The 11,270-nt window shown below is 33.8% G+C and overlaps 1 protein-coding gene across 2 annotated transcripts in view; it reads left to right on the forward strand.

Moving 5' to 3' along the window:
- The window catches only part of OGFRL1 (opioid growth factor receptor like 1), a 33,335-nt gene extending 23,742 nt beyond the window's left edge, over positions 1-9,593 (forward strand). For both annotated transcript variants that reach the window (XM_001373229.4, XM_007484179.3), the window contains exon 7: positions 873-9,593. In XM_001373229.4, the coding sequence (XP_001373266.1) occupies positions 873-1,641 (769 nt within the window). In that variant the 3' untranslated portion in view covers positions 1,642-9,593. The remainder of the gene's footprint in view (positions 1-872) is intronic.
- Positions 9,594-11,270: the final 1,677 nt, after the last annotated feature.

An 11,270-nucleotide genomic window follows, 5' to 3' on the forward strand; every position in this document is an offset into this window, starting at 1 on the left:
TAATTCTGCTGATTTTGCTGATCAACTCCAAACTGCAGCTGGCAGCATTCAGCTGTGTCAGCCCTTGTTATGCTTATACAAATCTCAATTACAAAAACAGTAGTGGTTTTACAATTAAGTGGTTAGTTCTACTATTGATTCCCAGAGTACTTAATAAACAAATATTAATTCTTCTAACATCACTGGGAATAATTCTCATTCTGTATGTTTTTTTCTAATAGAAAACATTAAACAAAGAATGTGTTTGCATTACAGAGACATGTTTGATTTTTTACACAAATCAGCAGATGTATTTTGACATCAAGGCTTTGTAGTATGTTAAAGGGGAAAGAATGCTGGCTCTGGAGTCAGAAGTCCTAGGTTTCAATCATACTCTGCCACTCAAACACTGTGTGACCTTGGGCAGATCACAAATTCTCTGGGCATCAGAGTAGTTTCTCATCTATCAACGGACTGAAAACAATTTATCTCTGAAGTCTCTCCTACCTCTAAATTTATGACCTTTATGCTTTGTAGGAATGGGGATAGGGAATTTCCAGGTGAGGAAACTCCATCAGTGCAAGTCAGCACCTCTGCCACTTTAAAGCCTCAGAAAGTTGCCCTGAGCATTGAGAGGTTAAGTAACCTATCCAAGGCCACTTAGCTAGTATGTGTCAAAGGGTGCCTTCATGGACAGTCATTACTCACTGGGCCATGCTGCCTCTTATATCAGTCTAAATGAAAGGTCCTGATTTATTCTTTCCTTCCAGGTTTCTATATAAAGGTAATATGACATTTCACTTCTCTGTTCATAAAACTTTTCTAACAGTTTCAGTTTCCTTTTCTTCTTTCCATCTATTTTTTCACTGATTGATGTTAATAATCTCTTCTAGGTCCCAGCACAACTACTTAAGGATTACCCGGATTCTGAAAAGCCTTGGTGAGCTTGGATATGAGCATTTTAAATCCCCTCTTGTAAAATTTATTCTTCAAGAGGCTCTTGTAGAGAATACTCTTCCAAATATCAAGCAAAGTGCTTTGGAATATTTTGTTTATACAATTAGAGACCGAAGAGAAAGAAGGAAGCTCCTCAGGTTTGCTCAACAACATTACACCCCTCCAGATCATTTTATTTGGGGACCTGTTAAAAAACAAAAGCTTGAAGGAAACAAAGCAGCCAAGACCTCTATATCTCCTGCCTCTGGTCACAATATTCAATCTTCTATGCACAAAAAATCCAAGGAGTCTAAGAATATCCCCACAGCTGTTCATTTAAGTAGCAAACCAACTGAAGAAAATAAGGGAGAATTGAAAGAAAATGGAGAAAATGCAGATCGGCCTGCAATGGAGGCTGGTAATGAAGTTGCCAAGCTGAAAAGTAGTGAAAAAGATGGCAGTGCTGAAAGTCCAAATTCTAAGCCAGAAAAAACTATTAATAATCTCCTAGATAAAAAAGAGAGTGCTGCCTCTCTTGAAAAAGGTGAGGACAGTGAATGTCAGAGCCTGGATTGTGAAAACACAGTAGTTACGAGAAAAGGTTCCTCTGATGAGGGTACCAAGAACTGTTCCAGTAACTGTTCAGAAAACACACAAACCAGTTTAGGTAAGGAAAAAACTATTGTAGAGCCCATCCCAAAGAACAAAGATGAGGTCAAATCCTAAAATTGGGACCTAGACATCAGATTGTGACTCCTGCTGTTAAACAATTTTTGTTGTTTTCATTTTGGAAGTCTTAAGTCAAGATGCATTTTAGGCTCTGAGTTTTCAAATTCAGTTTTGTATACAGTTTATAATAGCTTTAAAATAACATACTTGGTACCTTGAAACAACTATCTGTGTTTGACATAGAAATAGTATCCTTTTAGGATAGATTGCATTCTATACAGGGAAAAACAAAACAGTTCTGTTGTGTTGTGTTACACTGCTTTATCCTTTACTTAGTTTCCTTAAAAGAAAGTAAGAGGTCTTTGGTCTTCTCAAAGGTATTCCAAAAGCAATTTGGGTTTTGGGGAATTCCTAAAAAAATTATTTTGAAAATCTTCAAAATGAAAAGGATATTCTTGGTTTAGTCACTGTAATATGCGTAAGCCCACTTTTAAAATCTTTATAAATTGATAAGATAAGTTGCCAGACAGCATTAAGAACTTCGCATGTAAAGGATTATGCTGACCTTCAGCTTGAATTTGAAATAGAATGTTGACTCGAGCATAACTTTAAATTCTGTAGATTTTCTCTGAAAATAAATCATAGCTATGTTTTCCTGAGCTAAGCACTCAATATAAATATTGATTCGATAGACACAAAGAAACAAGATTTCTGAGTACATTGTATAAGCTTTTAGGGGTTGATCCCGTGTCTTTCAGATAATTATTTATTTACAGAAAAGCTGAAGATATGAGGATTGAAAAATGGGGAGGTTTTATTTTTAAATACTTAGAACAGGTATGAAATCTGCTCTCCCTTGCAAGGCATTTAACAGTGTAAACACAGATATCTCTATAAGGTGCCTTATAAGATCGATACATTGATGTGGTCCTCTATCTAAAGATAAAGGAGCATGTGATTCCCCTCTCTTAATGTGTTAAGCTTTGAACTTGGAAAAAAATTTGAAATCCATTACACTTGGTTTGAATATAGTTACAATGCAGGACACCGAACCACCCAAATTTTATCTGGGCAGACATTTATGCTATCAATGCTGACTACAAACTGTAGTAAATAGTTATATGAATTGCTGTAGATGATGAAAAAAGGTAATGATGGCCAACATTTTGGTGGTAAACTTCTCCAAGCTTAGACTGGTTCTTAGGTAACACATATTCAGTTATACATGGCCATATTCGAAGCCTTCAAGCTTGCCTTCAAGATTCTCCCAGAGATTAAGCTATACTCTCATAGCCTTTGAATATCTACAGATAACCCCAACACCACAGGAAGTCATGGAAGTAGGCAATAATGGAGGTTTAGCATATATATATATCTTAATTTTCAAACATCTGAATGATGAGTTTGATTAGATTATTTGTAGAAATTGTGAGTAGAAAAGGGGGAATCATAATCACTTTAGTAAAATCTTAAGGCATGTACCTTGAACTTACTCTTATCAATGGGCACAACATTTTTGTTTTATTCACTTCTTTTGGGAAGAAGTAATTTTCTTTATTTTGCTTCCTTTTTTTAGGTTAGGGGTACTTTAAAAATCATAAATCCAGAAAAATGCTTTAATATGCACTAGTTTGAATTCCATTGCTTCTCTTCCAGATGCTTCTGTTGATCAACTTCTTTGTGTTATATTTTGGGGGTCTTAGAAAGCAACCTGCCATTGCTTTCCTACCTCACCCAACTTCTAAATTTAATCAGGCATCAGAGATGACTGGTTTTGTTTGGTGTTGTTACAACATTTACTTTTTTGAAGTTTAATTGTGACTTTTTACACAAAATGGAATTTCATATCAATAGGTATCATCAAAAAATGATGTTATTGTTTTCTGAAACATGAATGTGAGAGTTCTTTTATGTCATGATGAGTATTATTTTGACCATTTTATTATTTTAAATTTTGTAAAGTGCCTACTTTTGCTTTTCTCTTATTTTATGCAATATATCCTATGGTTGTATTGACCTTTTACACATCCCTTTCTTGATTCTATGCAGGAAACCTGTAAAATAACATGTGGTGCCCAGCATAGCACCATGCTTTTGTGGGTACCTCATAAATGCTGTTTGATGTGAGTTGGGGAAAAGGAGAGGCTTCCATATCTGATGCTAGATAAGACAAGAACAGTGTTTATGAAACATCTTTAAGAGTTTATTAAAAATAATAGATATGGTTTATTCAACTGTCAAAAGTACCTTTGCATTTTGGACATGTGTTTCTGTACTCACTGTTCATAGCTATGTCCTCAGAATATTCAGCAAATATATAATATTAGTAAATCAGAGAAAAATAATTAAATAATCATTTATAATAGACTATAAACTTTTATTTATATATAATTCTAGCATATCATAAGTCATTGAGGTGGCAACAAACTCTAGATTGTACACTAATATAGTAATAGCTAACATTTATATGGCGCTTTACATACATTTTCACATTTGGTCCCAATGAGAACTTAGTGAATTAGGTAACTACAGGTATGATTGTTCCCATTTTACAGATGAGGAAAATGAAGCCCCTAGACAGTAAATGGCTTGTCTATAGTCACACAGGTAGAAAAATATCAGGCAGGATTCAGGCCCAAGTCTCTCCTGATTCTAAGTCCAGCACTGTCCATTACTCTTTAAAAATATTTTTCTAATTAAGAGTTCCTTTTCTTGTATACAATATTGTCTAGTTTCATGAAATTTTCTAATACATAGTCCTTCAGAGAAAACTGACTTTCTTCCACATGGATTCTGGTCTTCCTTACACTAGGGGCTTTTTGAAACATGTAATAAGGTCAGAGGGTTTTTGAGAATAGAATAAAATTATTAAGAGAATATAATCCTTCTTGCAGCTGCACAAAGTGCCAAATATCTTGTATTTGTTTTTCTATCAAGAATACTTTGTGAATTTAGTAGCTTGTTTTATAAAGTATGCAGAAATGCATTTCTATGTATTTGAAACTGGAATCAGCCCTGTAGGTCTGGTTTTGTCATCTTATATTAAAATACACACACACTCACACACACACACACATACACACACACACACACACACACACACACACAAACTATTGTGGTTACTAAGGCATATTGTAAAGCTATTCTTACCAAAAAATGTAGAGAAGCATGTATAATGCCAGGAACAATACTGAGCCTTTGTGATATATAGTCCTTATCCTGTACCTGAGGCTACAAGGATATGCAGTAGGATATTGATATAATTGATATAATTGTATTTCATGGCAAATAGATGTAATGCTGCATGGATTATTCTAGGACATTTTTGATAATTTGCCATTTTATTTTTTTGTACTGGGCATGAAAAAGATCTATACCATTAAACAATTCTGCCATTCACCATACAATTTTGGTGATTGTTCCCATGAAAAAAGCTCCAAGGAATTCAATTAGAGATTTAAGTGGAAATTTTAGTCAGTTTTCTCTTAATCAAGTTTATTACACACTTCTCAAAGGTACTTTGTTTAACTCTCTTTTCAATTCATGTTTTGAGGGCATTTTTCTTTGAGTTTATGGAAGAAAATAAAACCCTGTGACCATAAGTTAGCACAATCATTAGGGAGGTTCTAACCAACCTTTTTAGCCAACTAGGGAGGCTGTCAGATGGCTTCCAGATATTAGTCACCATCAGTTCAGATTTTGTTGAGAAGAAATGTGCTTTTCTTTAAGCTCTTTTCTGAATAGCAGTCTAATTTTTTGAGAGGTGATTGGAAATAAAAATTAAGTGTAGCATATTATGTATGCATTGCTTCAATATATTTAGTAAGTAAAATCTTCATTTATAAAGATAATTTAAATTTAGTGCAAGCGTTTCTTTAAAATTCATATTTCCTAAGTTAAAATTTTGTGATAATTGACTTATTTAATCCACAGTATATTACATCTAGCAAAAAGACATCCCATTTTAAAATGTTTTTCAAGTATTTCTTCCTACCTTGAAAAGAAAGGACAATGTGTCTCATTCTATCTTGCTTTATCTTGGTTGTTGATTGCACCTGCAGCAGTGTAATTAGGCATCTTTCCTCTCTTAGGAGGAAAGTCCTACTTGGTTCTAGAAATAACACCTCACCATATTTGACAATAGATGCAGCCATTAAACAATACCCAAGTTGAAATTATTACTCTACCTTCTTCTAAATCCCATGTCAGGGGAAGTAATAAACAGTAATATTTAAAGTTCAGGCAAGAAGATAGATCTAGGACGCTTCCTTGGAAGCTCATTAAGACCAGGGTGTCTAATATCGCTTCAGATTATAGTTGTAGAGAAAGATGACTGTCAGTGAAGCATGAAAAATCTGGGAACCAAAAAATAAGGGAGCATATGTTTATTTACTCATTCTTCTTTCAACTTATAGTTCTATACTGCTTATTGCACTAACTGATTTTGTGTGGGTAATTTCTAGGGTGACAGTGAGTTTTTGTTGGCCTGCTCTTTCCCAATTGTGAATATCCCACCCAATCAGCAAAATGTGTACAGGAAAATTCCATGTTTTTAAAAATCACATAGGATTGAAGCTAGTAATGATTTGCTTATAAATAAGTATTCCTAGAGGTTTCCAGATGTGCCTTACATAGTGTAAGCAGTTTTCATTAAGAAGCTGACACTTTAATTCTTCAATAAAAATATTATAAGAAACCACATCATGATATCAAATTTATAATATTTAATATCATGAATGAAATTGCTTTCCATGCAAGTTACTGTTCCTTTTTTTCTTTTGGGAGAAATGGCCTCTTGGTGAGAGTTGTATTCATCCAAAGAGGGAAAGGGAAATTTAAGTGTATTTTCCATAAAGTTAAATAAATATATTGTTTTGGGGAAAGTGTTTGGAATAAAAAGCATAAACTATTTAGTGTGTTAAAACTATTTTTGATTTCTATTAATTAATATAATTTATTTTTAGCTTTCAACACCTATCTTAGATAAATATGAACATCACATCTTGTACCTGCTGATGTAAATGGTACAAAGAGGCAGGAAAGGAAAGCCTTTTTGACTAACATGTTAGAAGTTCAACTCTAAGAAATTGTTAGAGGCATCTAAAAACCACTTCCATAACTGCTTTAACAAATTATGACTGCATGATTGAGTCCTGCTTCCCAAGATAATGATGATACTACTAATAAAAGAAATACTAATATCTGCTTTCTTTCTGGCTTGTTGACTCCTCTCTTTTTGGGGGGTAAGGAATCATATGTACAAGATGCTGAAAATGTGTGCATTCCTAAATTAAAGTCAACCTCATTAAAACTGCAGATTATATGCATTACATAAGGCAAAATGGCTTTGGCTCAACAGTGAAATGAATGCCTGTTCTTATACCATATATATGATTAGCAGTTGGTCACCATCTTTTCATTGTGTAGTACACTGAGATCAACTTGACTCTTGTTATACAAATTAAAACTGCATGTAAATAATTGTTCTCTGGGAAATAGATTGCTTTTAAAGTTGTATTTTTTTGTTTCTGAGTCAGAAGTTTTTTTGGCAGTCCTATTGCAGTTTTAAAAAATTCAGTAAAAAGATTCAGCATGTTTTAAAAAATAAGGTGAAAGTGCAAAAGGATGCAAATGCCATGAGTTCTCAACATTTAATTGATGTGCTTTATAGAATATATTTAAACCTTGAGATTTATTCACTACATCCTCATTCTTAAAATTATGGAAGGGGTAGTATTTATATAAGGAAGATGGTTTAAAAAGCCTTAAGAAAATAGCTACATTTATAAGCTTCTGCTCCCAAGAAATCTTCTAGTTTTTCCAGAGTGGGCTGAATTAGTCATTTGAGATTTATTGGATATTTACATAATTTACAGTCTAATGGGGAGGAGAGGAGAAAGAAAACCACTAAATATTGAAAAATCACATTTAGATAGAACTTTCAAGGTTCGCAATAAACTTTCCACACATAGGTCCTATAAGGTAAGTAATATGTTTATCCTCATCAAGGTTCTGAGGTCCTTAGAAGTTGAATGATTTCCCCATAGAGCTAGAAAGCATGAAAACTGAGAAGCATATCCAGGTCTTTTGTTCTCTAAGAGTTTTCATGTTCTTAATCTTTTTATGTGCATATCACAGGCACTTTTGTCAGTCTGGTTTAGCCTATGCATCCCTTTTCAGAAAAAAAAAATAGTGAAGGAAATACCAAATTTTAATTGGAGGCTATTGAAAATAGAGATTTTAGAAAATAGTCCAAATTCATATACTCCCCCTAAAAACTATCCACCGATCCCTTGAGGAGACCTACAGACCCCAAATTAAGAATCCCTGATGAAATGTTGACCCTGGAAAAGAAAAGACTTGCTGGTGTGTGAGTGGTGCTGGGAATTGGAGAAGTGGTAGCAATTATTTAAGTATTTGAAAGGTTGAGATATGAAAAAGAGATTAGATTTGTTTCACTTGGTCTAAGTAGATCAGAATAAGAATGATGAGTAGAAGTTGCAGAGAGATAGAGATATGCTTGACATTAAAAAAAAAACCCAAAACAAAAGACTTAACTTTCTAATAATGAGTAGTATCAAAAAGTTGAATAGAAAAAGGGTTTTCCCTCTGGAAAGGGTATGTCTGAATGACTAATTATTGGATATTTGCAGAGGGTTTCTGGAACCTGAAATTATTTGGGGTAGATGGCCTCAATGTTTTTTTTTCCCCAGTCTGAGATTCTCTGGTTCTCTAAGGAACAGAAACAATCCTAATATAGAACCATATGAGGCCATCATAACCAACCATATTCTTGGAGGCAATTGATGCCATTCCTTAGAACTTCATCCAGGGCACAGTTCATGAATAATATTCCTTAAGTCAAGATGCTACCAACTGTGGTGAGATTAGTCTAGAAAATTATGGAAATGGAAATTTATAACCTCATTTTATTACCCCCCCCTTCACCATCTCCCCAGCTTATTATTGCTTTTAGGTAACCGGTTTCACTAAGAAGTTTCACTTCTCCTTTCCTCTGCTAACAAACTGTCTTAGACAGGAACACATATTTCTGTAGATAAGACTGGCTACAAAGAGGAAGAATGGAGAGTCTGAAAGTAAAACCCTGGTTTGGGATTCATATCCTGTATCTGTCACATAATATCTTGTGACCTTGAGTAAATCTCTTAACCTCTCTGGACCTCAGTTGAAAAAAAGAGAGAATTGAACTAGATGGCTAATAAGTTTTCTAGCCCCAGTACTTGTTCTACCTAAGCAAATGCTTATTTAGAGGGCACATTAGCCAGACACAAAATAATTATCCTCCGTACTTCTGTGAATCAAATGCATATAAAATAGGCAGATCTTAACTCATTATATTTACTATCAAAATTCAGAGTATAAATGAGGATGAATTACTTATACCCTTCAACTGATTTCAAAAAGGGTGTTCCCTAAGTGATATAAATGGCAGGTTAAAATCAATTTACAAATTCATGTTGTATATCTTATATTTCGTGTATTTCAGAAAAAAATGGTGGTGTATTTATTTTTTAAATGCACACATTTTCATTTTGCAGTGGCAAATCTGTCGCGATTGATGGACCTGCCCTATACTCTGTATTCTCTTGCAGCATAAAATTACAGAATGCCATGCATGTTTGTTAGCACCAATACCATATGTATGTGGTAGAAGTTGTAACCAGTTTCTGGATCTGTATGGTACTATAAAATGCTTATTTTATAATTCTGTAACTGTATGGCAGTGTTATGCCAACAATGTATAAAGAGCAATAGTTTCTGTTGCTTTTTGCTAGATTTTAAAATATTGTTTCTAAAATAATATATTTGGAGTTCCATTCAAGTAAATATTTTTTAAAATTCCCCAAACTATATCCTGTAATAATAATAATTATTATTATAATTATAATAATAAAGCCTCTTCAATTTAGCAGCAACATTTTAGCATGGTGTTAGAGAACATTATGTTGGTTTTTGCATGATTAAATTTAATTTTTGAAGAACTAGAATACATAGTTGACTTTTTCCCATGCCTGCCACATGATCATCCTTGTTTACATTTGTCCATTAAATTGTGCATTTGTTGGAGGAAATATCCTCTCCTGGGAATTCCCTAGACTAATGAAATCACAGTATTAGTTCCTATTTTAACAACAAAAACAAAAGCTAGCAGCATAAATGCAGAGTTAGATAGGGAGAAATATAGGAAAAGATTAGTATACTTTTCTTTATAAACCTATGATATGCCTGAAGAGTATAACCTATTATTCCAATAAGGCTTTGTGGGAAATCCAGGACAGTTTAGAGAGCTGATTGGAATAATCAAAGTTATTCTCTTATACATTTTACTTCTCTTGGATGATTTGGAAGCTGAGGTCATGATTGATGAGAATGTGTGTATATGTGTGTGTTTGCACGCATGTGCATCATAGGACATAGAACAGAGCCTCCAATGAATGGCACAGTGTAGTATGTACGTGGGCACTTAATATTTATTGAAGAAATACATGAATCAATAGATCTATAATTGATGATGGGATTAATAGAACAGATCAAGGAAGAATGCAAATTCTTTAGGGACAAGGACTTAAACATTTTGCCTGTGTATTGATAAAGCCTAAGGGTGCCTTCTTTATAGAAAGTACTTCAAAATGATTGTTGGATTCAATTAACCGAAGAAGTCATCACAAAAGGCTAGTGATGAATGATCAGAAGGTTATGTCAGATTAATTTGATCAGATTGAAATTACTCCTTGAGAACACTCCATTTAGTCAATTGATTTTTCTATGAGAAGTATTTTAAAAATTTTATTTTAATCTTAATGTGCATTATTCAGTAATATGTCAGTAATTGAAGTATTACTACATGGACATATTCTTTATAATTAAGGGATAGCTATCAGTCTTTTTTTTAGTAGAGACAGTGTATTTTATTTTATTTCACTTATTTATTTTTAATTATTTATTTACTTATTTTTTTATTTTATTTAGTCAATTTAGAACATTGTTTCTTGGTTACAAGAATCATATTCTATCCCTCCCTCCCTACTGCCACCTTTCCCGTAGCCCACGTTCAATTCCACTGGGTATCACATGTGTCCTTGATCAGAACCCATTTCCATGTTGTTGGAGTTTGCATTAGGATGATCATTTAGAGTCTACATCCCCAACCATATCCCTTTGACCCATGTATTCAAGCAATTGTTTTTTCTTCTCTGTTTCTACTCCCACAGTTTTTCCTCTGAATGTAGACAATGTTCTTTCTCATAGAACTCTCCAAATTGTTCAGGATCACTACATTGCCACTAATGGAGGAGTCCATTACATTCGATTGTGCCACAGTATCAGCCTCTGTGTACAATGTTCTCCTGGTTCTGCTCCTCTCACTCTGCATCACTTCCTGGAGGTTGTTCCAGACTCTATGGAATTCCTCCACTTTATTATTCCTTTGAGCACAATAGTATTCCATCACCACCAGATACCACAATTTGTTCAGCCATTCCCCAATTGAAGGGTATCCCAGGGACACTTTGGTTATATATGATTGAAATGTCTGATTTTATGCACCTGAGATTAAGTAAGAGAAGAGATTAGAGAAAGATAATAAGCAATGGCAAGTTGGTAAAATCAAATTAATTGGAATTTGAAAATAAGTCTCAGAATTGGCGTTATTTGTAATTATTTAA

This window comes from Monodelphis domestica, chromosome 2 (genome assembly GCF_027887165.1).
Source record: "Monodelphis domestica isolate mMonDom1 chromosome 2, mMonDom1.pri, whole genome shotgun sequence".
Taxonomy (NCBI): Eukaryota; Metazoa; Chordata; class Mammalia; order Didelphimorphia; family Didelphidae; genus Monodelphis; species Monodelphis domestica.